The following is a 27,154-nucleotide window of genomic DNA, read 5'->3' on the forward strand; positions in this document are numbered from 1 at the left end:
CCTTTTAGCCTCTCCATTGCTATACTGGCTGCCCTTTTGGGTTCTCCTTATGTCCTCAGAGATGGATTGTTATATTTCTTGATATCTGCCTGTGATAGGAAGTCCCTTTTGGAGATCTACTTTTTAGGACAGCTTATGGCAGGGTGTATTCTTTCACCTTTACAAACAGTCTCTCTCTGGAATGCTCTTTGGCAAAACCGCTTATTTAAGGAACTGTTCCTACACACCGACTGCATGCTGGACTTCTAAAGGTAGAACACATCTGTCACTGCAACTCCTTAACCGCCTTTGAGGTCTTACAGGCCCGCACAGATCTCTCCAATAAGTTCATACATCATCTACACTATATGACTGACTATACCATATTGGACTTATCCCACTCTCCCAGAGAGTGGGATAAAGATTGAATCTTTAGATCCTGTCCTTGTATTGCAGTCTTATGGGATTCACTCTATACTGCTCTGGAAACATAATTACAATTCTCTGGTCCCAGAACGCCCAAGGTATGTTTATTGGGCATCTTAAACGACTTTTTCCCTCTAACGTATGAGTATCATGTTCTGTTTGATCTTTTATCAGGCCAAGAAGGCTATTCTACTTAATTGGAAGAAACCCAACCCTCCGTCTCTACGACAAGGTCTGTCTGTTTGATTAGCGCAGACTTGCCTAATAACAAGGTTGTAAACGAGGGCAGAGCCTGTTCAAAGAAAAAATTTTTTTTTTTTTTTTAATTTGGAATCTCCCTAGACTCCCCCAAGCTGTCTTATTCGGAAGTTCCTAGATGCTAATACCCAATTGTTCCTATGTCGACAGTACTGCATGTGGTACCCAAGCAGGGAGCATACAATGTCATTTTTAGTTTGGCTGTAATAAACCCAGTATAGGATTAAAAGTATACATCAGAGAGATACAGACTTCGCTGTATATCAAGATACAGTTGAATTTGCAATGAGGTGGACTCCAGAACACCAATAAATAATCTGAAGGATTTCAGCAACACAGCAAGTATGCTTCAAACTTGCTGTATTCTAGAATGTTCCATATTGGTACACCAGTAACTACAACTAGACCGTTTGAGCATCCATACAACTTCTCAGCCAGTGAGCTCCACAAAAGGGTAGTGATGGACAAAACTAGTAATTGTATATACTTGGCTGTGTACCAACATGGAAATTTTGAATTAAAAACACATTTTAGGGTATACTTAGGTTGGTGCTATAGTCCATCCAAAATATAACACACCATACAACACATACCAGGTAAACACATTTTTAGGTCTCTGTCCTGTTTAAAATGGAATCACATTGGTTTAAATGTCAACTTTATACATCTTTGCAGTCTCTTCTCAATGAATAAGATCAATGCTATAATCTCTGCGGTGTATGAACTTCACTGACTACTGTTCAAAGGGAGGTCCTACACATACAAAGTGATGGCCACATTATAGTAAGTCCCATCACAAAAAAGGAATACTTTAAATCCTGTTAAAAATATCCCATCTAAGGGATAAATACAACCAAAAGATCAATATCTGACAAGCCATGGAACAGATGAGATGGAAAAGAAAAGTCATTCAATGTCAGAACAAATATAGGTAGCTAAGACACTGCTCTCTCCTGACATCCCTTGTACTCGGCATTGTGTCAACCTAGCCATCAACTGCTGTCTGCCGAACCAACGACACTTCCATTATGCACAAGAAATTGTGCTGAGATCAGAACAAATTACAAGGAGTGTTGCCATCTTTCTAGCCCGTGAAATGTATGCATCAATCAGGACTATGTTCCCTATATAACCCCCTGGCTCCCATTAGCTTCTCGCAGATCAAAACAAAGCCTATCTCTTCTGACAGAAGGCCCTCTACAGTCAGTAGAGATTTGCTTCCCTTAATCAGTGGAGAAACAAAGGCGAACCACAGTGTAATGGTCTAGTCTTACCTGTGCTTATGCAGCAGGAGAACAGGCATCATGACTAGCTAATGGTCTGCATTAATCCCTTAGACAAGTTCTTAACCGTGCTCTTCAAGTACCCCCAACAAGCCATGTTTTCTGTATTTCCATCACCTAGCAAAGGTACTTTAAACCAGTGTAATTGGTATTTATGACAGCCATTTTATCTAGGGCAGGGGTCTGCAACCTTTAAGACATAAAGAGCCACTTGGACCCGTTTCCGAGAGGGAAAAAAAGACTGGGAGCCGCAAAACCATTGCAACATTTAAAACAAATCCGACACTGCATATATTGCGAAAAGCGCTCTGGTCATGAAGGGGGTTTAAGGGCCCAGTAAGCAAAGGGTTAACCAGGGCCACAGTGTATCGTCATAATCACAATCATAGCCTTAGGTCAGTGGTGGGCAACCTTTTTTTTCAACTGAGCCAAATCTCGCCAAAACCACGATTGAAATTTATTTTGAGAGAAACATTTTTAAAACTGAAAATACATCCCCCATATAGTAATTCATCCCCCATAGTAATTCATCCCCCCTATAGTAATTCATCCCCCCTATAGTAATTCATCCCCCCTATAGTAATTCATCCCCCCTGTGTCAATTCACTTACCTTTGCTCCGCGCGTTCCTCTAGCTGTGTTCCCGCGCCGTTCTGGTCTTCAGGGCGGACTGTGAGAGGAGAGGAGTTCGTCACGCTGCCCCGCCTACATCCTGACAGCCAATGTTTGGAGGAGGGAGGGGAGGGGAGCGGGCGCCCGGCACATAGAAGAGCTGCATTAAAAGAGCCGCGGCTTGCCGACCCTATTGCCTGTCACCTGGTGGGCAGTGTGCTCCGGAGCCGCAGGAAAGGTGAAAAAGAGCCGCATGCGGCTCCGGAGCCGCGGGTTGCCGACACCCGATCTAGGGGATGTTGGGAGTACTTGAGGAATGAGGTTGGGAATCCCTGGCTTAGGCCAATCACTAGTTGTGCCTGTCAGAGGTACTAGTTAGTAGATATTGTCAAGATCCTACAGGCCTGTTATTGTATAGTAGGATTAGAGATAACCCAAGATTTTATATTACTTTAACACAGTGGTTCTCAACCTGTGGGTCGCGACCCCTTTGGGGGGGGGGGGGGGGTCGAACAACCCTTTCATAGGGGTCGCCTGAGACCATTGGAAACCACATATTTCTGATGTGTAAAGAGCAGCTACTGTGTAGAAAGCAGCTGCTGTGTTGAAAGCAGCTACTCTGTTAAAAGCAGCTACTGTGTTAAAAGCAGCTACTGTGTTGAAAGCAGCTACTGTGTTGAAAGCAGCAGTAATGGAGGTAAAACGACACTCATGAATTATAATTACTGAGTAAATAAACAACAGGAGGAACTGTATTAAAGGGTCGTGGCATTAGGAAGGTTGAGAACCACTGCTTTAACATGACAGATCTTAGATAAAACACCTTTTTTATTTAAGCAGGAACTTTACTTGTGTGTTACAAACAGAAGTGTCAGTATCTACAATTAGTGTGGCTACTCGCTTACCTACCAGTCCACTGTCTTCCCAGCATTCAAAGACTTCACCGTTCGTTTGGGTTCCTGTTTTACCATCTTGGAGCTGGCTGTCACTGCCTGATGATTCACAGCCAGATCCTCACTGTGCATGTGTGGGATATCATCCTCACCTAGGCAAGGAATAAGGAAGTGGGAGCAAGTGCCTAATCAAAAAGGAACTTCCACCCCCCCTCCAAAATGTGCAACAGGGAGGGATGAGGATTACTAGGAAGCTATGGTGAAATTGTGAATGAAGGTATGCTTTAACAGACTTGATGAACTATGTGCCTTGTGCTGTTCATATCTGGGTAAAACATTTTATATTAGAATACAATTTTACAACATCCACAATCTAGGTACAAAAATGATTATTCACAGCTACAGAAATGGGAAGTATCACTCAAAATGAAATGTTCAGCTTGTCATAAAATCATTTTCTAGATAAAATTTAGGAAATGTTATCAGCACACAATATTACCTGCCATATACAAGATGTGCTGTTACAACTATGAGATCATTTGTGCTTCGTGTTCATAATTAGGGCTCTGAAGCATTGAAGCAAATTGACTTTCAGTAAACTATAAAGAACCTATTAAATATCCAAACACTAAGCAGAAGATAACTCATGTACAGAGCATTGCTGCATCAGACCTGGCCAGCATGTGTGAGCACACAACAGAGAAGAGGGTAAAGTCACTGTGAACAAAGTTCATTTTGCTCTGTCTGCTTCATGGAAAAGTTCAGCAAGCACAGAAACAATACGAAACATTGCTTTGTCAGGTAGGTGTGCACTACCACTTAGTATACCCAACAACATCTGTGATCAGACAGTTATTCTGAAACTAAGGCACTCAATACATATGTAGGCGGATTTCTCACCTGAAACAAAAATCGAGAATCAAACATCTTGCATGCCACCGGAACAAGTAGAATCATATTCTCGATTTGATGAACAGGCAATAGGCATCTGACATAGTGGAAAACCCCTTCAAACAGTAACTCTCAGACACCTACCCAAAGCATGACTAAAGCAATCACAGCTCAAACAGGCTATGTCATTTGCCTGCACCAAGCCATGTATAGGTGAAGTGCAAATATAGCACAAGGGAAAGAAAAATAAATACCACGTGTCTATATACACATGTACAAAATTTCAAAAATGGAATATAGGTTCAGCAAATCTGTGTGCAGTGCACTGAAAAATCTGCCTGCAGATGTAAATCATAGATTATGTACTTCAGTAAAATAAACAAAAAACGAGACTGCCATATGCGAAAGAATAAGGATACGATCCGCTATTGTAAGCACCGCAATGGACTAGAATTCTTTATGGTCCATTGCATCTACCCTCCTGCCTCCCCCCCCCATCTCAATGTTTGATATTTGAGAAAGACTAAAGGCACATGTTGCAGCAGTTCCTAAATCTGTGCCAAGTACATCTGAAATTGAAGTCATCTTTCATGAAGCAATGAAACTTTTTTTAGTTTTATGCTGTGAGGAAGCTGTGCTGCTAATCAAAAAGAAGCAGTAGAGTTGGAACAGCCAAGTAGAGTTGGAACACAGTTTGACTTGGGAGCAAGCCCACATGAGTGCCCCCACAGCAAACAGTTTGCTATGGGGGCACTCAGAGAAGAGAAGCCGAGAGCGCTGAAGAGGACTCCAGAAGAGGTTCGGGGCTGCACTGTGCAAAGCAATGCACAAAGAAGGTAAGTATTTTTTTTATTTTAGGAAAAAGAATTACATTTACAACTATTTAAATGCTAATGTATTTACATATGTGTATACACACACACACACACGTACATAGAGGGCATAAGCAGGAGAATAAATGATTGAAATACTGCTTATGGGGCTAATGTACTAATATCACAAAAATTGAATGTACATTTCAAGGATACAAAGTACTTTCTAAAGGATTATGAATTACAGAGGAAGCAATTTCTAGAAGGGACCTCAAGTCAGAAATGTTTGTCATGAGTTCAGCATATAATGAGAGAGATAGTGCTCCTTATTTTCAACACCCAAATGTCATGCGCTTCCTAAATTAGTGCAGTTAAAGTGGTGTTAAACCCTAAACCAAAAATGTATTATACTGCAGCTTACCAAATTTCTTCTAATCCCTACCTCCCAAATGTTAAAGGGATGCTCTGCAATTCCCTAACCCTGCAGCATCATACTGAACACTGCGGGGTTGATTTACTAAAACTGGAGAGTGCAAAATCTGGTGCAGCTGTGCATGGTAGCCAATCAGCTTCTATCTTCAGCTTGTTCAATTAAGCTTTGACAATAAAACCTGGAAGCTGATTGGTTTCTATGCAGAGCTGCTCCAAATACTGCACTCTCCAGTTGTAGTAAATAACCCCTTGTGTACACATTTCTGGCATAGGACTCAAAGATCTTTTATTAGTAAAATAATGTCCTACCTACTGACCCACATCTATCAAGTATGGATTCTTAAATGTTTACAATGGGAAACGCTGTAATTAAAGCTGAACTGCAGCCAGGAGGAATATTATTGGCATGGTACTTGCCTTCCTTGTGCAAAAATGCTCTATTTCTTTTACAGTCTGGAAACAGTTTTCTAGTGACTTCTTCTCAAAAACAGGTCCCTTATCCCTTCTGTTAATTGAGTCTTTTAGATTGTGTGCCTAGGCACCACTGCTTTTCCCTTATGGACAAATGGCTTCCAGTCACATTTTCTCCAAGTCTAATGTGCCTATGTCAGGTTTCCTTCTTTGGAGTGGGTGTAATCACAGGGAACAAAATCAAAAATTATTTCAGACGATTAAAGCGATACTAAAAAAGTTCATTTTTTAATGAAACATGCTATACTTACCTGCTACATGCAGTAGTTTTGCACAGAGCAACCTGGATCCTCCTCTTCTCAGGTCCCCCGAAGGCTCTCCTGGCTCCTCCTTTCCGTCAGGTGCCCCCATAGCAAGCAGCATGTTCATTCACACACGGAGCCGTGTCTTGGCTCCGCCCCCTCTCATTGGCTGACTGTGATTGACAGCAGCAGGAGCCAATAGCTTGTTGTCTCAGCCAATGAGAAGACAGACCTGGGACAGCTGAGGTTGTCATGCACATTGCTGGATCTCGATTGGGGCTCAGGAAAGTATAAAGGGGGCTGGGGGCATTGCTGCACACAGAAGATTTTTTTTACTTTCATGCATAGAATGCATTAAGGTAAAAAACCTTCAGCCTTTACAACCACTTTAAATCTAAAACTTGTACATCATTAGCACAGGCCACACAGGGAACTGCTTCCGTGCCTGACTGCCCAGGCATTGTGGGTTTATGATAGGTTAGGCACCTTTATCCCAATGTGTCAGTGAAGCACTGCATAATCTCAAGCTAGATGGCCTCTTGACTCATCAATTTGAATTAATATGTTTTGACAACAACCAAGCCATAGTAAAAGCCTGGCTAACAGAGGAGCCCTCATTGTCTGAGCTGAAACAAACTTGGGATCCTTACATTTCATGCTTGCTACCAGCAGACTTTAACCTTCATCTGATAGACTTGTAAGGCTTCATGTACACTGCTGCTTCTAAAGGTGGGTTTAGGAGCGTTTGGAGGTTTTTTTGCCAAAGCCCCTGAACTGAATTCAATAAAAGCCTATGTGTACATAGGCTTGCAGCAGATTATAGGGGCAGTTGTCGGATAAGTTCACCTTCTATAACATGTTACACCCACACTCAGGGTGTAACATGCTACGAATGTACAGGCCCCCACTCCCCATTGTGACAGCCAGCGGTGGGATCTTCTCCTTGCTAGCGGTCACATTAAAAAAAAAAAGGATGCGGCTTTGTCATTTGTTCATGGTGTTCTGTGAATGAATGAACTGCAAGTCCCGACAGCATTTGTAGTCCTCAATGAACTACCATGATGTAGTGGCATGCCGTGGAAGTTCATTGATTCTTCCTGTCAGTATATATGCTTGCCCGTACAAGCAAGCAGATATTCTGACAGGACTCCCGGAGACGAGCATGGCATCTGCTGATCGCTGGTGCAATGCTTTACAGAATTCCGGAACAAAAAAGAATAAAAATGCACATTCTTCCCGCTGACCATCACACTAATGTATCAGGAGTCGTAGATTATTATACAGAATTTATATAGTGCCAACAGTTTCCTCAGTGCTTTACAACATAATGGCAGACGGTACAATTACAATACAAATGAATATAGGAGGATTCAGAGGGCTCTGCTCGTTAGAGCTTACAATCTAAGAGATATAGTCAAGGGGTGGACTGACAACTCATGGGCCCCCTGGGCAATAGGGGGATCATGGGGTCCCTGTGTACTTGCCCACATTCAAACCACACCCAAAAAAGCCTATGAAAAGTAACAGGGGCATCTCATGGGCCCTCTGATAACCCCGGGCCCTCGGACAGTGCCCGAGGGCCCAAATGGTCAGTCCGCCCCTGGATATAGTCATATTTGGAAGGGGTTCCTTGAGACTGGAAAGGGATTTCAAGGGTTCCTCTGGGTTGAAAAATTAAAGTATTAATTTCCTCCCAGGTTATATGTGCTTTTAATATATGTTATGTATTTATTTCAGGTAGTTATATAGCGTCGTCAATTTACCCAGCGCTTTACATATATATTGTACATTCACATCAGTCCCTAACCCTCAAGGGGTGTACAATCTAAGGTCTCTAACTTACATTCATACATACACATACTAGGGCCAATTTAGACAGGATCCAATCAACCTACCAATGTCATTGGAGTGTGGGAGAAAACCGGAGTACCTGGAGGAAACCCACACAGGCACAGGGAGAACATGCAAACTCCAGGCAGTTGGTGCCGTGGTTGGGATGTTTATGCATGCTAATTACCTGCAAAGGCATCTACTGTGTAGACCAAACTATGGCCCTCCAGGTGTTGAGGAGCTGCAAGTCCCATGAGGCCTTGAAAGACTGACAGCCACAGGCAAGACTCCCAGAGGATGATGGGACTTGTACAGCTGGAGGGCCATAGTTTAGAACAACCAAAAGCCCCAAGACTGCTGCTTGGCGCCACCATCTTGGAGGTGATGTCAGCAGACTCGGAACAGTCCCTCTGCTTCACTCCCTTACATTAAAGTTTATGGAAAGTGTTAGTGTAGGGGTGCAGGAGCTGGGCCTGCACAGACAGTAATTAATTCACGAAGGAGAAGCCTAGGATGTGGCAGAAGGGAAGGGACTGTGCTAGGGAACTGATCAATTGTTTTTTTCTAGGACAGGGGTGCACAACTGTGGCCCTCCAGCTGTTGTAGAACTACAAGTCCCATGAGGCATTGTAAAACTGACAGTTACAAGCATGACTCGCAGAGGCATGATGGGACTTGTAGTTCACCAACAGCTGGAGGGCCACAGTTGCCCACCCCTGTTCTAGGACTTTTAAAAGCACACTGCAAGTCATTACAAATCATACAGAAAGGAAAAAACATGCATAGAAGCATTACACTTGTTTCTGTACTTTTACCTGCAATGTTAGGTAGGTGAATCAATACCAACCCGTCCCATGGAATGTAAACCTACACTCAGCAATACATGTATATTGTGAGATCAGTGTGGATGTGGTGTGAGTAGATGAGGCCTTACCTGGCTCCTGCACATGGTGCTCCCCCTGGTCTGGTAGACTGGTAGATGGATGTGCTATAACACATGGACATATCACTGTACCTCATAGCCAGGTCCCCTACATCCCCAGGAACACACGACCTACAACTACCATGAACACAGGCTGCAGCCCGGCGCTCACTTCAGTGTACAGCAAATGAGGTGAACAGACAAGGCTTCAGCCCAGGCTAATGTTGGTGAATGCAGAGAGAACTCCATCCATGCACCCCGGGCCCCATCTCCTCCATACCTGCACCACCGGCTCCTCTCCGCCGCAACTCCAGCAGAAACAACATCCCGAACGTCACCGCCCCATCACGTCTGGGGCAAGGGGCGGTCCTGCGGAGGCCACATCAGCCAATGGGACAGCGCGCCATACACGTGACTGCTGTTGATAGTTGTGTAGTGTCAGCAGAGACTGAGGCTGTGGGTGGGGACGATCATGTGATGGACTGGCCCTGCGAACCAGCTGCTAGCTGTGGAGACCGTAAGGCAAAGGTTTGGGGGAGGAGTTACGCTACAGTCATGTGATCCTGGAGGAGAGGAGGGGTGGGTCACGTGGGGAAGAGGGAAGAATGCAGGAATCAGTCACGGTAAAAGCGAAATGCTGCTGGGAAAGTGGATGTCAGGATGTCTATGATGTGAAATGACGTAAACCTCTACAGCCCTACGGTGATAGTAAGGGCAAGGCTAGGCTCACAACTGTGCACTGTGCGTTTGAGCCATTTCTGCAGTGCGTTTTTCGGTTTGTTTTTTTCAACTTGTTTCTGGGCAGAATAAAACACAAAACATCAAAAATGCACTACATGCTTTTCTGCAGTGTTTCCATTGAAGTCTATAGGACCAAAAACAACTTTTTGCATTCAAAAAAGTCCCTGACCCTTACAAAAGAAGGCACCAGGTGAAAACACGGAGATGTGAACGTGTCCCATAGGTAATCATGTTAAATGGACTGTACTGCATTTCTGCAAAATGCTGCAGACGCTTAGGTGTGAACCTAGGGTAATGCTAGGTTATTATGCAGTTTGCGTTTGATGCATTTCTGCAGTTCTTTTTGTGGTGCGTTTTACATTTTTGCCGCTTTTTTTGTGTTTTCCTGTTGCTAAGCAGAATAAAATGCAAAACATCAAAAATGCACTACATGCTTTTCTGCAGCGTCTCCATTGAAGTCAATAGAAGCAAAAACGCAACTTTTTGCGTTCAAAAAAGTCCCTGACCCTTTCCAAAAAAGGCACTGGGTGAAAACGTGGAGATGTGAACATGTCCCATAGGAAATCATGTCAAATGGACTATACTGCGTTTCTGGAAACCACTTACGTGTGTGAATCTAGGGTCACACCTATGCAGTTTGCGTTTGATGCGTTTCTGCAGTGCTTTTTTTTGCGGCGCAAACACAGCACTGCATACAACATTCACAGCAGATTCATCTGTTAGTGAGGATAATGATATGTTTGGACCAGCTTGGTCCAAACAAATAATTTTCTCATCAGAGGTAAGATGGTGGCGCCCACTGTACAATTAACAAGGAGGCCAGAGGAGCATGGTTTAGTTAACTATGCTGGCATGTGAGCCAACGATTACATGTTGAGTGACTCAGGACCAAGGGACACTCAGGGACCTTCCTATTTTTCTTGCCCTTGCTGGTTCCTCCCTTGCCCCTTCCATTCCATATACCCCCCCACCCCACTTTTTAAAACATTTTTTCTTTTGGGTGTGTTTGCCAGTCAGCGAAAACTGGTCAGCCTTGGACTACATCAGTGGCTGGACTATAATGAAGGACTGATAGTGTATATGTCAGTCAGACCTGCAAGGTAATATACCTGTTTATAATACAGCACCCTCAGTGACCTATGTACAGTGCATCCACAAAGTGTTCACAGCACTTAACTTTTGCCACATTTTGTTATGTTCCAGCCTTATTCCAAAATGGATTAAATTAATGTTTTCCTCAACATTCTACAAACATTACCCTATAAAGGCGATGTGAAAGAAGTTTGTTTTGAAATCTTTAAAATTTATTAAAAATAAAAAACAAAAAAAAAACACATACATAAGTATTCACAGCCTTTGCCATGACACTCAAAATTGAGCTCTGGTGCATCCTGTTCCCACTGATCATCCTTGAGATATTTCCACAACTTGATTGGACTCCACCTGTGGGAAATTCAGTTGATTGGACATGATTAGGAAAGGCATAAACCTGCCTATATAAGGTCCCACAGTTAACAGTGCATGTCAGAGCACATACCAAGCCATGAAGTCCAAGGAATTGGCTGTAGACCTCCGAGACAGGATTGTATTAAGGCACAGATCTGGGGAAGGGTATAGAAAAATTTCTGCAGCATTGAAGGTCCCAATGAGCACAGTGGCCTCCATCATCCATAAATGGAAGAAGTTTGGAACCACCAGGAATCTTCCTAGAGTGGGTTGCCTGGCCAAAATGAGCGATTGAGGGAGAAGGGCCTTAGCCAGGGAGATAACCAAGCACCCGATGGTCACTCTGAAAGAGCTCTAGTGTTTCTCTGTGGAAAGAGGAGAACCTTCCAGAAGAACAACCACCTCTGCAGCACTCCACCAATCAGGCCTGTATGGTAGAGTGGCCAGACAGAAACCACTCTTCAGTAAAAGGCAAATGGCAGCCCCCACCTGGTGTTTGCCACAAGGCACCTGAGGGACTCTCAGACCATGAGAAACAAAACTCTCTGATCTGATGAAACAAAGATTGAGCTCTTTGGCCTTATGTCTGGAGAAAACCAGGCACGCTCTCCACCTGGCTAATACCATCCCTACAGTGAAGCATGGTGGTGGTAGCATCATGCTGTGGGAATGTTTTTCAGTGGCAGGGACTGGGAGACTAGTCCAGATCGAAGGAAAGATGAATGCAGTAATGTATAGAGACATCCTTGATGAAAACCTGTTCCAGAATTCTGTGGACCTTAGATTTGGGGCGACGGTTCATAACACATAACAAAGGAGTGGCCATGGGCCAACTCTGTGAAAGTCCTGGAGTGGCTCAGCTAGAGCCCAGACTTGAACCCAATTGAACAGCTCTGGAGAGATATGAAAATGGCTGTGCATCAACAGTGCCCATCCAACCTGATGGAGCTTGAGAGGTACTGCAAAGAATGGGAGAAATTTCCCAAAAATAGGTGTGCCAAGCTTGTAGCATCATACTCAAAACGACTTGAGGCTGTAATTGCTGCTAAAGGTGCTTCAACAAAGTATTGAGCAAAGGCTGTGAATACTTATGTACATGTGTTGTTTTTTATTTTTAATACATTTCAAAACAAACTTCTTTCACGTTGTCATTATGGGGTATTGTTTGTAGAATGTTGAGGGAAAAAAATGAATTTAATCAATTTTTTAATATGACTGTAACATAAAAAGTTAAGCACTGTGAATACTTTCTGGATGCACTGTATATGTTTCATTTTTGATCACCTCTGTATCATTTATTTTGCTATTTTTTCAAATGTTCCATTGTGTATGTTGACATTTTTAAATTAAAAAAAAATAAATTCAGAATTGTGTAAATCTTTTGAATACCTGCTCTCACAACCACATGCTGTGATTCCTTCTGCTGGCTCATTATGTCCTGTAGTGATGTCTAAGCCAGTGAAAGGAAATTCAGCATGCAGCGCAGAAGCACTTGTTCACACATCCAGAAGTGTGGAATACTTGCATCAGCTGGAGATCATAAAAGTGTCTGCATTTGAAAACAGAAACAGCCAGAAAGGGAGGTATACATGTTATTCTTTTAAAGGCTTGTTAGTTTAGAAGTGATCCTTTGGTTCAAGGGGGACTTTGATTAAGACATTGTTTTCATAATGCAACAATCTCTCTCAAAAGATGGACAGCTGTAATACCAAAACTATAAGTGTGCATTATTTATATAAATATTAGTCGTACGGCACATCATCCAGTATGATTGGATTTTTAGTTAGTGTCTATACACAATTATATGCCTCTTGGAACAGTATATAGCAGTGATGGCGAACCCGTGGCACGCGTGCCACAGCCGGCACGCCGAGCATTATCTGTGGGCACGCCAGGAGAATCCAGCGGTGCGCTGTCTTCCCGGCTGTAGTGTGCGTGACAGCCGGGTCCCAAGTGCGCATGCGCAAGAAGCAGTGCTCTTTGTGAATGGTAAGGCGGTACCTGGGACACATGACAGATCCCAGAAGCCGCCGGACCAATCACAAAGCGCAGCGCTTCTCGCGCATGCGCACTGGGCATCCGGCTGTCCGACGAGCGCCCACACTACAGAAGCCGGGAAGACAGCGCGCGGCTGGATAAAGGAACAGGTAAGATAAAAAAAAAACTCTGCGGAAGTAAGAGCGGGTACCTGTCAAATTCAGGTACCCGCTCCCCCTCCCTCCCCAAAGGTCAGCAGTCATCTCTGTACTGTCCGCAGTCTCTGGTCATCTCCTGTACTGTGTCCGCAGTCTCTGGTCATCTCCTGTACTGTGTCCGCAGTCTCTGGTCATCTCCTGTACTGTGTCCGCAGTCTCTGGTCATCTCCTGTACTGTGTCCGCAGTCTCTGGTCATCTCCTGTACTGTGTCCGCAGTCTCTGGTCATCTCCTGTACTGTGTCCGCAGTCTCTGGTCATCTCCTGTACTGTGTCCGCAGTCTCTGGTCATCCCTGTACTGTGTCCGCAGTCTCTGGTCATCTCCTGTACTGTGTCCGCAGTCTCTGGTCATCCCTGTACTGTGTCCGCAGTCTCTGGTCATCCCTGTACTGTCCGCAGTCTCTGGTCATCCCTGTACTGTCCGCAGTCACTGGTCATCCCTGTACTGTGTCCGCAGTCTCTGGTCATCTCCTGTACTGTGTCCGCAGTCTCTGGTCATCCCTGTACTGTCCGCAGTCTCTGGTCATCCCTGTACTGTGTCCGCAGTCTCTGGTCATCCCTGTACTGTCCGCAGTCTCTGGTCATCTCCTGTACTGTCCGCAGTCTCTGATCATCTCCTGTACTGTTCGCAGTCTCTGGTCATCTCCTGTACTGTCCGCAGTCTCTGGTCATCTCCTGTACTGTGTGCGCAGTCTCTGGTCATCTCCTGTACTGTGTCTGCAGTCTCTGGTCATCCCTGTACTGTGTCCGCAGTCTCTGGTCATCTCCTGTACTGTGTCCGCAGTCTCTGGTCATCTCCTGTACTGTGTCCGCAGTCTCTGGTCATCTCCTGTACTGTGTCCGCAGTCTCTGGTCATCTCCTGTACTGTGTCCGCAGTCTCTGGTCATCTCCTGTACTGTGTCCGCAGTCTCTGGTCATCCCTGTACTGTGTCCGCAGTCTCTGGTCATCCCTGTACTGTCCGCAGTCTCTGGTCATCTCCTGTACTGTGTCCGCAGTCTCTGGTCATCCCTGTACTGTGTCCGCAGTCTCTGGTCATCCCTGTACTGTGTCCGCAGTCTCTGGTCATCCCTGTACTGTGTCCGCAGTCTCTGGTCATCCCTGTACTGTGTCCGCAGTCTCTGGTCATCCCTGTACTGTCCGCAGTCTCTGGTCATCCCTGTACTGTGTCCGCAGTCTCTGGTCATCCCTCTACTGTGTCCGCAGTCTCTGGTCATCCCTCTACTGTGTCCGCAGTCTCTGGTCATCCCTGTACTGTTAATTAGTTTGCACTACTGTACGAGTTGTTTTTTCTAAACCAAAAGCTCGATATTCAGGTTTCATTGCAGTGTTGGCACTTTGAAAGAAATAAGTTGGTTTTGGGTTGCAGTTTGGGCACTCGGGCTCAAAAAGGTTCGCCATCACTGGTATATAGCATAACTGATAGATGTTTAAGGTAAGGAGGTATCTTGAAAAGGAATCAGATGTTGCAACCTAATTGAAAATGTCTGGTAATTTCCATTAAAGAGTCTTCCAACAATGCAGTGCAAAAAAATTCTTTATTTTGGTAAACTATTATTTAAAAATGTACCAGCAGCTTTATGCGATCAGCAAGTAACGGTTTGATGAGAGATTACGATATAAATAATCTGAAGGCACATTGCTCTATATGTGTATTTGACCTCCTTCACACAGGTGATTATGTGTATAAAGCGAATTCCAAGACCAAGGATCAGCAGATTCTTATCACTGGATTCATAGGTGCATGCAAACAGCTGCAGCTACCCAGCCTGTACAAAGCAAGAACAGACTTAGAGGAGTCATTGCTGGTCAATGTCAGCACAACCAGCAGATACCTGTGGTTAGGGATGGATGCCTCTGTATGTGTCCAGCGTTTCTCATCTGAATCTGAAATGTAAAAGCTGCTGTAGTGCATATACCTGTGCAAGAGTTGAAGTTGTTAAATGTTTTATTGGAACTTTAGCAAAAACTTTTTTTCTAGTTGCAGGTAGAATGAGGCAGGGTTAGTTAGTACCTCTGTCAGATAACACTGCTGTCTGTGTGCTCCACTGTGACCAAAAAACCTGAGGGCAATCTACATTTCTAGAGCAGTAAAAAACACAGTTTTGGTGACAGCTCATTTGGGAAGAATAACTCTCACTTGCTGTCTCTAGAAAGGGAAATCCTTTCAACTGGAACACAGACAATAAAAAAAAAACCAGACAGACAAAAACAATTTGGAGTTTCATTTAAAAAATATTTTGCATCAGCTTTTTTGAGCAAGAAACAACATGCAATTTTATTAAAGGGGATTTGCACCTCCAGTGAAAAAGCAGAAAGCCATCGTAGTTACACAGAAACACTTAATCTAGCCATGTGCTCCGTTCACACTAGTGCAATTTCAGATGTGACCTGAGTCACGCAGAATCGCATGACAATGGAAATCACCTTGTTTTCAATAGCAGCTATTCACATCACTGCAGCTTAGCATGGCACACTTTTTGAAAAGCTTCCTTTACTACTTTGGTGTGATTCTAGCACGATTTTGGACCCATAGAATTTGTATACCACTTCAAAGTAGCATCCAAGTTACACTATATAATTGCACTGAAAGTTGGATCAAAATCAGATTGCAGCAGTGTGAATCTAGCCTTAAAGTGACACTAAACTCTATTCAAGCTTGTATGCTTAACTTAAAAAAAAAAAAAAACACTTTCTATTGCTCTCAGCCTCCTCCAAATTCATGTTTTTCTTTTTGCTGCTGTGATCCGATTTCCTGTTAGAAGGTGGCTTTGTTCTACTGTATGTAGGAATGTAGCCACCCACTCTTGCTAACTACTGAGATGGACTGTGGGATTTGTAGTGTGCATAGAGAACATGACCACAACTAGCATGCACTGCTCATTCCAAACAAAAAGAAGTGAGAGGGAAACCGAGAGGTTTAGGAAAGTGAGAGGTTTAGGAACTCAGAGGATATTACAAGGAGGCAGAAGAACACAGTAAGAAAAACAATGTAACATACACTGCTCCAAAAAAATGAAAGTAACACTTTGAAAGCACATCAGATCTCAATAGGGAAAAATATCATGCTGGATATCTATACTGATATGGACTGGGTAATGTGTTAGCAATGTAACGATGCCCCATCGTTTGATGGAAATGAAAATTATCAACCTACAGAGGACTGAATTCAAAGATACTCTAAAATCAAAGTGAAAAAATTATGCAGCAGGCTAGTCCATTTTGCTGAAATTTCATTGCAGCAACTCAAAATGGTACTCAGTTTGTATGGCCCCCATGTGCTTGTATGCATGCCTGACAATGTCGGGGCATGCTCCTACTGAGACAAGGGATGGTGTCCTGGGGTATTTCCTCCCAGATCTGGACCAGGGCATCACTGAGCTCCTGGGCAGTCTGAGGTGCAACCTGGCGGTGTCGGATGGACCAAAACATGATATCCCAGAGCTGTTCTTTTGGATTTAGGTCAGAGGACCATGGGGGGGGGCATTCAATGGTATCAATTCCTTCATCCTCCAGGAACTGCCTGCATACTCTCACCACATGAGGCCGGGCATTGTCGTGCAGCAGCATAGGGTCTGACAATGAGTCCAAGGATTTCATCCCAATACCTAATGGCAGTCAGAGTGCCATTGTCTAGCCTGTAGAGGTCTGTGTGTCCCTCCATGGATTTGCCTCCCCAGACCATCACTGACCCACCACCAAAACGGTCATGCTGAACAATGTAACAGGCAGCATAACATTCTCTACGGCTTCTCCAGACCCTTTCACGTCTGTCACATGTGCTCAGTGTGAACCTGCTCTCATCTTTGAAAAGCACAGGACGCCAGTGGCAGACCTGACAATTCTGGTGTTCAATGGCAAATGCCAATCGAGCTCTATGGTGCTGGGCAGGGAGCACAGGGCCCACTAGAGGACGTCGGGCCCTCAGGCCACCCTCATGAACTCTGTTTCTGATTGGTCAGAGACATTCACACCAGTGGCCTGCTGAAGGTCATTGTGTGGTCTCTGGCAGTGCTCATCCTATTCCTCCTTGCACAAAAGGAGCAGATACTGTCCTGTTGATGGGTTAAGGACCTTCTACAGCCCTGTCCTGATTTCTTAAAGCACGCACGCACACACACACACACAATTTTGCAGCTCCAGGTAGGGGGCGTGCGTGCGTCCTACCTGTGCTGTCATTCGCAGCCTCGGCTGTCAATCCCCAGGTCCCAGCCCGGTGATCAAATACCACCAAAAGAAACCTCTATTTGTGGGGAAAAAAGGACGTAAATGGCCTGGTCAGGAAGGGGGGGTAAATCCTCTGGAGGGCAAGTGGTTAATATTTGGTTTAACTTTAAGTACAAAACAGCAAGTGTACTACTAACTACTACATGTTACTGCTCAGAGCACAGTGTAAGCCCTGATACCCTGTAGTTAAAAAAAACTAAACAAAACACAACATGTACTGAGTAGTTCACAGAGTGAGCTGCATACAAATCTTTACTGGTTTGCTACATTTCACTGCAGCAATTTAGAGATGAGAAATGTTTTTCGGGTTGCCTTTCTATTCTGTGATCATCTGCCCAGTGGTGATCAGTTTGCTGTGGTTGAATGATCATCACAAGGTCTACCTTTGTAAGCGACTCTTCTTTTTATCATCTATGGAGCCAGGGTAGCACAGTAGTAAGAATAGGACAAAATGCCTTCACAGACAGATCCACCTACTGTGATACCACTTCTCTCCACACTCGTTACAAATGACAAATGTCATCATTTCTTCATCAGGATTTCCAGCACGCACCCAAGCAGGCAGAAACAGAGTTCCCCTTGAAATCATGGTAACTGTACAATTAAACCTTTCACACTTCCGGCATTTAATTTTATTTGTCTGGAGGCCATCAACACCTTGGGGTAGCTGATGTTCCTGAACACCTGCTTGTGTATAGCTGGCTCTGAGATTTCGGAGTTCATCACTAGCCATCTCCATTGCAGTCATTGTAGCAAATGCCCCAGGACTTAATACTCCAGAGAAAATCTGACCTTTTAGATGCGAGTTCTTTGGATTTCTCAGATTGGAAACTTTACTCCGTACACAGTTTCTATACTTCTTCTCTTCTCTAGCATACATATTATAGATGCTTTCCTCTAGCTCAATTGCATATCTATTTGTTTTCTCCAGGCATTCTGTAGTATGAGATAAAGCTTGGCTCAAAAGTTCTCGGCATTTTACTCTTAATTCCTCAGCAATGATTTTCTCTTGACCTTCTTGACTGGACTTTGTACAACAAGCTTCTTGAGAGGTTGAATCAGTGTTTTCAGCATTTTTTTCTTGAGTTGCTGTAGACAAATGAAGATCCATTATACTACCCAGAACACTTTTGTCTTGTTCATTTTCTGGGATTGGCTGCACTGTTACAAGTTCTTTGTTACAACTTTCTTTGCTTTCACCTGTGTGGTTTTCTTCGAGAAGCTTGGGATGGGAACAGCTCTCTTTGTATAAGAGCTTCCATTTGGACAGTATGCACTTGGCCTTCTTTTTCATAGCTCCTTGGGAACAGCTCTTAAGTACCCTGTAAACAACCCTGATGACGTCTGCCTGTTGAAGGGTTTGTAGACTGACCTCAAGAGTGTCAAAGTAAGAGAGGTGGTACATAATGTCTTCATATTTTCTGTCTGCTACAAGTCTCTCCACTTGTAAGGATCTGTATGTCAGTTCTTTAATTCCAGTTGCATCCAGCATTCCTATAGCAGAAGAAAATGTTTACATGTAAAACCTGTAAATATAACACTTTCTTATAAAACCATAAAAAAAGACTTCTCCAGATGTAAAAACCACCTCCAGAAATATTAGGTAAAGTTATTCTAAAGACATTTTTAAAATTAAAATAAAAGGATATACTTACATGATCTGTGCAACAATATTGCACAGAGCAATCCCTTACCCCTTCTTGGGCAGTCCGTTGCCAGCGCTCTCCCTTCCTTCTTACGGCTGCCTCAACAGCAAGCCATGTGCCATGGAGGGCACCCATGCGGGCAAGCTCCCGACCTGGGTGGCTCAGCCACACCCCCTGCTCCCTCCTCACAGGATTTGACAGCAGCAGAAGGCAATGGCTCCCACTGCTTTTAGTGTAGCCGTTGAGACCAGAAAGAGGGGAGAGAAGGGCTGTAGTCAGGCACAGAGCTGGATCAATAGAGGACTCAGCTATGTGTTTAGATAAGGGGAGGGGGGGGGGGGGGATTGTTAGTGTGGTGTTTTTTACCTTAATGTAGGGAATGCACTTTTAGACTTTGCAGAAATGTTTTATAATGTATATCCATCATTCACAGAATAGCAGCTAAAATGTAGGCAGATATCTCCTGAAATGTGAGAGTTTACCACTAACTGGGGCAGGAAGCACAGAGAAGTTTTGTTTTTGTCCAATGATAAAAACCTGGTTTATCCTGCCATTCACTGGGGCTGCATCCTCCCTGTGTCCCCGATACAGCATCAGATCCTATGGTGTGTTCATTGCCAGCTGTACAAGGCATGCTCCTTTTCTGTGAGCATGCAAGCCACTCACTTCCTAGTTAGTCCTGATTCAGGCTGTCCACGTGACCACGGAATCACCTTTGTGGGCATTTACTGAATGATGGCTAAGAAAGCTTTATTTGTTGGGAAAAAAATTACATACATTTCATTTATGTACAGTGTTGCATGACCTCACAATTGTCAGTTAAAGTAATGCAGCACCGTACTGCAAAAAATGGCCTGCTCAGGAAGGGGGGTAAATCCTCTGGAGGGCAAGTGGTTAAAACTAACAAGATGCAAGCAATGAGATCAGTCTTGTTAGATTTTAGTCATGCAACTGTGATTTTTAACCACTACCCGACCGCCCTATAGCAGAAATACTGCTACAGGGCGGCACAGGTGTGTAAAATCACTTAGGTGATTTTGCATTTCCAGGTAGGGGGCACATGCACGCCCTACCTGCACCACCATTCGCGGCTGTCAATCACTGGGTCCCGCCGGTGACTGCTGAGCATCTCTGACAGGGAGGAGAGCTGTTTGTAAATAAAACAGTTCTCCTCCCTGTCAGCTTGTGTACACTGCTTTGGATGGCTGTGCACAGCACAGCCATGCAAAGCAGTGTGCTTACAGTGAAGCACATGGACACAGCTTATAGTAAAACAGCACACAGCTAACCCTTTGATTACCCCTCATGTTAACCCCTTCCTGCCCAGTGCCATTAGTACAGTGTCAGTAATTTTTTTTTTTTTTTGTATTGATCACTGTATTCGTGTCAGTGAGGATGTCAGTGACACCAAGTCAGTTCCCCCCAGTGTCAGAATTCCGCCGCAGGCCCACTATAAGTCGCTGATCGCCACCATTACTAGTAAAAATACAAAAAAAATCCCAGTATATATACCGCCATTTGTAAACGCTATAACACTCACGTTAATCAATTAATTTACACGTATTGAGATTTTATTTAGCAAAGACATGTAGCAGACATGTACATTTTGGCCTAAATTTATGAGGAGATTTGATTTTTAAAATTTTTTTACTTGACATGTTTAATAGCAAAAAGTCAAAAATATTGTTTTTTTCTCAAAATTGTCAGTTAATTTTTTTTATAGCGCAAAAAATAAAAAAAAACGCACAGGTGATCAAATACCACCGAAAGAAAGCTCAATTTGTGGGAAAAAAAGGATGTCAATGTCATTTGGGTGCAGCGTTGCATGACCGCGCAATTGTCAGCTAAAGTAACGCAGCGCCGTAATGCAAAAAATTGCCTGTTCAGTAATGGGGGTAAATCCTCTGGAGGGCAAGTGGTTAAAGGATAAGTTCACTTTTCCTAACATGTAACACCTGTATTCATTGTGATAGCAGGCCAAGGATCTTCTTCCCATGTTCGCTGTCACAATTTAAATAACCTGTGGTTGTGCGTGGCTCAACCCACCCAGCCGCATCATTCATTCACAGAGTTCTGTGACTGGGAGAACTACAAATACTGACAACGTTTGCGGCTGATGAATTGTAGTTCTCAATGACCTACCAGGGCAGAAAGAGCACAAAACACCGCTCCAGGTTGGTCCCCACTTCCACTACCCCTCATACACTGTCAGGTGAAGGCCCTGTCTGCAGCAGACTTCATAAGGCAAGAAAATATCCGATGGCCGCACATTCGATAAAATCACCTTTATTATAAAATTCTTAGCATAAACCACTTCCAAAAAACATGGGGAACACAGTACTCCAGCTAACACGTTTCCAGCTCCATCAGTGCTTAGTCATAGCTCACGACCTACCAGGGCACTGGTGAGCACTCTGGTAGTTCATTGATTCTTCCTGTGATTCATTAACTGCCTGCCCATATGAGGTACGGGCAGACAGCTTACACTGACAGTCTGTAGGAGTCTGAGATTGCACCTAAAATCTGCTGATCACGGGTGCAATACTTTACAGGTTAATTAAAAAAAAAAAATTCACTTTTAAGGATAAGTTCACCTTTGGGGACATGTTACACGTTCCACCTATTTTTCATGTTCCCACTCCTGCAGTTCTCAGCCTCGTTCCGCAGGTATCTTCTCCTTGTGCCCGCAGTCACAGTTTTTTAGAAACGCGGCCGTGCTGGGCTCTGCCCACCCAGCTGCGTCTTTCATTCACAGAGTTCTGTGAATGGGAGCATTTGTGGCTGACGGCTTGTAGTTCTCAATGAACTACTATGGTGCTGTGAGCGCTCTAGGTAGATCGTTGATTCTTCCTGACATTGTGTAACTGCCCGCCCGTATGAGGTACGAGTAGACAGCTTACACTGACAGTCTGTAGGAGCCTTGCATTGCTCCGGCAATATGCTGAATGTGGGAGCAATGCTCTGCAGGCTCCTAATAAAAAATAATAAAAATAATAATAAATACACTTTTTTTTTTTGTAGATAAGGAATGTGCATTTATTTATTTTTTTAAAAAGGTGAACGTAACCTTTAATTCTATAACCCTAGGATGAGGTTGTAAATACCATCACTATAAGTACACCCTCTGTTCTGTCAATGTCGCACTCATGTTCCATAAACAAGAGCCTCTGGTTTAAATCAATCTACAAGAATTGTTTCACAGAATTCTGTGGGGAATCTTCTGACACACATGCAAGGGCTTACATAGAACAGGGCTGGAGACCTAGCTGGGTACTCCAACAAAATAGGTCACTGGAATGTGAGATAAAGATGAGTTGCACCCCTGGCTCTGATGCTGCGCATGCACGATTTGAGATGCGCATTGGGAATGGTCCTACAGTCCTCTGGGACCTGTCATGTGTCCCAGAAGACTGTGGAGGGGCAAAGAACTTCGGCTTCTGATCACCTAGCAGAAGTGGGAGTGAGTACCTGTTAAAATAGAGTACCCACTCCGCAACGGTGCCAATACTTAACAGGAAGCAGGGGACGATGCCTTAAAATGGAACTTCCCCTTTTTGGGTGGAGCTCTGCTTTAATATCAGTTTCCAAATCAGACAATACAGATAAAATAATGCCAGCTGAATTTTTCAACTAGGCATTCAAATATAATGTTTCTATGAAACAAAGTTTTTCTTTGTTTCTATTATACAATTTTGCAAACAGGTACTTTTTCTCCTTCACTGATGTGGGTTGATGAAGCTGCACTGATAGGAAGCACTTATCAGCGGCACTGATGTGCAACAATGATGGGCACTGATGGGCAGCAATGATGGGGAGCACCACTAGGCACTGATGGGCACAGGTGGGTTGCACTGATGGGCACTGATCATTAGTGCACTGATCATCGGTGCCGATCCGTCCTCTGACAATTGCCGGTTATCGGCAGTACTTTCCTCACGCTGTGACAATGTGAGGAAAGTGCAGCCGATAACCGGAAACTGCATTTACTGGTGATCTGCTGTGTCATTGGACATGGCTGATCACGTGGTAAAAGGCCGCTGTGATTGGCCTTTTACCACATCATGTGATCAGCTATATCCGTAGGACACAGAGATCGCTGGGTGTGCACCCCCGAGGCGTGCGGGAGGGTGCGTTCTGGGAGGACGTCATATGACGCCCTCCCAGAACTGGACAACCGCGCTGTAGCAGTCATTCGGCTATAGCGCGGTTGGCAAGTGGTTAAAGTGTTACTAAACCCAGGACCCTGCATTCACTATATCTGGTCTCCCACAATACACACAACATGGAAATGCAATTATTTTAGAAATATAAACTGCTAAATACCTTTTCTCATCAGCAGTCAGAGCAGTCTTGTGACTTCTATCAGTGTCCAACGGAGCATTGGTTAAAGCTTGTAGGAGTTTTCATTCTGCTCTAGGAGGATGCAGAACCCCTGACCTGTCTGGACAGTGCTGATTGGCCCTGTGCTGATCGCATGTACTCTCCCAAGAAAAATAAAATCCTCTCTAGCAATACACACCAAAGTGAGCATGTGCAGAATGACTCCACATATGTCTTATCAGGAGATAAGAGGGGGACACTGGAAGAATGGGAGGATCAGAGAAGTCAGGATCAAACAGCCTTTTTACACAATGCAGAGGATTAACCCCTTAGGTTCCACAGTGAGTACAGCAAGCATGCTGTACTTCATATACAGACTGATTTTACTGTTGTGGGTTTAGTAACACTTTAATGCAGGGAATGCATTAAAATAAAAAACTGTTTAACTTTAAAACCCACTTTAAAGCGTTATTAAAGTGAAAATATAAAAAAATGCTGACAGGCAGGGTTTTTTGAGGGGCGTTCAAGTCAAACTGGGACATTTGGGTTTATATAAAAGAACAAATCTGAAGGAGTGGAAACTGCATTTATTTTTCGACATACTCCCCTGCTACATTTATACTCTTCTTCCAGCGTTTAACTAATGCCTGGAAAGCTTTGGCATAGATTTGTCAGTACACCTGAACCATCCTAGGACAGCCTTCTTCACTTCATTATCATTGCATTCACCATTCCCACAGAAAGATTTGTCTCTTGTGTCGATTATCCAGGATCAGGCGTTCCACGCACTGAATGTTCACAGGAATGACTGCTGTGGGCTGGAAACAGCACACTTGGAATGGTCACTGACATACGGCCATCTTTGAAACGTTTACGCCATTCAAATGTCTTACTGTAGCTGAGTGTCTCATCACTGTACTGTGCTTAAAGTCTTCTGTAGATATCTGTGGGTTTTACACCTTCGTTCAAAAAGAAACTTCATCAGCACACATTGTGTATGTATGCACTGTTGTCCTCCATCTTGGTTAATGGTTTCTGGACTGGCCCGCGACATGTACGCCACCTATCAGTAATAGAACACACTTGCCACTTACTACTATGTGTAGTACAGCCATGCTGGCACCTTTTTATACCTGTAAAATTACAAGTCTCGGTTGGACCCCTTGTATAACACAAGAGACCCTGTCTGTAAACCTAACGGAGGGCCCATTTTTTCCAGACTAGACTTTATATTAGGCATTAAAGCATATCCTAAATCTACCACGTTTTATTAACCACTTAACTACCCTGCTATAGCCAAATGATGGCTACAGTGTGGTAGTTCAGTTCTAGGAGAGAGTCATGACGTCCCAGAATGTGCACCCAGCACTGTGTTTGGGCACAGCTGGTCACATGACATGGTAAAAGGCCAATCACAGCAGCCTTTTGCCACATGATCAGCTGTGCCCAAACACAGGTGACCACTATGTAAACACACTTGCCGGTTATCGGCAGTACTTCCTCACGTTGTCACAGAATGAGGAAAGTACTACCAGTAACCAGCAACTGTTAAAGCAGACATCTGCACTGATAATCAGTTTTCGGATTATCAGTGCAGCCCCCAAAGTGCCCAGCAGTGCCAACAATCTGTTCCAGTCAGTGCCACGTATCAGTGCCTTTCAGTGCTGTTAGTGCCCATCACTGCCACCTATCAGTGCCTCCTCATAAATGCCCATCAGTGCAGCCTCATCAACGCACATCAGTGAAGGAGAAAAATTACCTGTTTGCAAAACTGTATAATAGAAACAAAGAAAACCTTTGTTTTTCAAATTTGTATTTTTTAATTTATAGCGCAAAAAATAAAACACCCAGTGGCCATTAAATACCACCAAAAGAAAGCTCTATTTGTGTGAAGAAAAATGATATGTCATATAGGTAGGGCAGCACAGTGGGTAAATGGTTAGCACTTCCGCCTGGCAGTACTAGGGTCGTTGGTTCAAAACACAGCCATGGCACCACCTGCCTGGAGTTTGCATGTTCTCCCTGTGCCTGCGTGGGTTTCCTCCGGATACTCCGGTTTCCTCCCACACTCCAAAGACATGCTGGTAGGTTAATTAGACCCTGTCTAAATTGGCCCTAGTATGTGTATGTATGAATGTGAGTTAGGGACCTTAGATTGTATGCCCCTTGAGGGTTGGGGACTGATGTGAATGTACAATATATATGTAAAGCGCTGTGTAAATTGATGGCGCTATATAAGTACCTATAATAATAATATGGGTACAGTGTTGCATGACTGCGCAATTGTCATTTAAAGCATGACAGTGCTGAAAGCTGGAAATCTGCTTGGGCAGGAAGGGGGTAGAAGTGCCCTGTAGGTAAGTGTTTAATTATACCAAAACTGACAGCAGGGATCTCCTAGCCTGGCACAAACCAATTAATAAAGGAGTCAGACCCAGAGAGGAGTTGGAAGAACACAATTCCCCCATTATCTCTTCTCTTTGACAACCAAGAGGCTCCCTACTTCCCCATGTATGACAAGCAATGGAGGACACAAATGATGTGTCATGGGACAGTAATATATGAGGCTGGGGTGTTCTGACTACGCTTGGTTAGCTTACTTGATTGTACTGACCTCACGTTGTGCAAGAGGGACGAGTGCAGTGCGCTGTGACATGGAAGGCAGCATTCCCCGCCTATTTCCTTCCTCCTGGGCGCGCACCCGCAGACCGTCTACCACACTGCGCATGAGCACTCTTCTCTGCGCGCTCCAGATCTTCTGTGTAGCGTGCCGCGGTCACATCAAGCAGCCTGGGCGTGGACACGCCTCTGTACAGCTAAGGCTGCTGTTGCGTCCTTCGTGTTGCACATGTCACATGACAAGTTAACCCTTTCCTCTTGTGTACATTGCATTCTGGGGTGTGCTCTGCGTGTTAACCCTTTCCTCCTGTGTGCGTCGCATTCTGGGGTGTGCTCTGCGCGTTAACCCTTTCCTCCTGTGTGCGTCGCATTCTGGGGTGTGCTCTGCGCGTTAACCCTTTCCTCCTGTGTGCGTCGCATTCTGGGGTGTGCTCTGCGCGTTAACCCTTTCCTCCTGTGTGCGTCGCATTCTGGGGTGTGCTCTGCGCGTTAACCCTTTCCTCCTGTGTGCGTCGCATTCTGGGGTGTGCTCTGCGCTTTAACCCTTTCCTCCTGTGTGCGTCGCATTCTGGGGTGTGCTCTGCGCGTTAACCCTTTCCTCCTGTGTGCGTCGCATTCTGGGGTGTGCTCTGCGCGTTAACCCTTTCCTCCTGTGTGCGTCGCATTCTGCTGTGTGCTCGGCACGTTAACCCTTTCCTCCTGTCTACGTCGCATTCTGATGTGTGCTCTGCGCGTTAACCCTTTCCTCCTGTCTACGTCGCATTCTGCTGTGTGCTCTGCGCGTTAATCCTTTCCTCCTGTCTACGTCGCATTCTGCTGTGTGCTCTGCGCGTTAACCCTTTCCTCCTGTCTACGTCGCATTCTGCGGTGTGCTCTGCACGTTAACCCTTTCCTCCTGTCTACGTCGCATTC

The 27,154-nt window shown here is 44.4% G+C and overlaps 2 protein-coding genes across 2 annotated transcripts in view; both read right to left on the bottom strand.

The window, feature by feature from the left end:
* The window catches only part of RAB9A (RAB9A, member RAS oncogene family), a 32,794-nt gene extending 23,280 nt beyond the window's left edge, over window positions 1-9,514 (bottom strand). Inside the window, exon 1 of the mRNA XM_089652990.1 lies at window positions 9,331-9,514. The gene's annotated coding sequence lies outside the window, so the exon portion shown is untranslated. The remainder of the gene's footprint in view (window positions 1-9,330) is intronic.
* A 5,435-nt stretch (window positions 9,515-14,949) lies between these two features.
* On the bottom strand, window positions 14,950-26,380 carry TCEANC (transcription elongation factor A N-terminal and central domain containing). The gene is made up of 2 exons (XM_089652991.1): window positions 26,238-26,380; window positions 14,950-19,151 (listed from the first exon to the last, which is right to left on the bottom strand). The coding sequence occupies exon 2, from the start codon at window positions 19,147-19,149 to the stop codon at window positions 18,115-18,117; it is 1,035 nt and encodes a 344-aa protein (XP_089509117.1). The 5' UTR covers window positions 19,150-19,151; window positions 26,238-26,380; the 3' UTR covers window positions 14,950-18,114.
* Between the last annotated feature and the right edge of the window lie 774 nt (window positions 26,381-27,154).

Source organism: Staurois parvus, unplaced genomic scaffold (genome assembly GCF_062004578.1).
Source record: "Staurois parvus isolate SC_StPar_1 unplaced genomic scaffold, SC_StPar_1.0 ptg000696l, whole genome shotgun sequence".
Lineage (NCBI taxonomy): Eukaryota > Metazoa > Chordata > Amphibia > Anura > Ranidae > Staurois > Staurois parvus.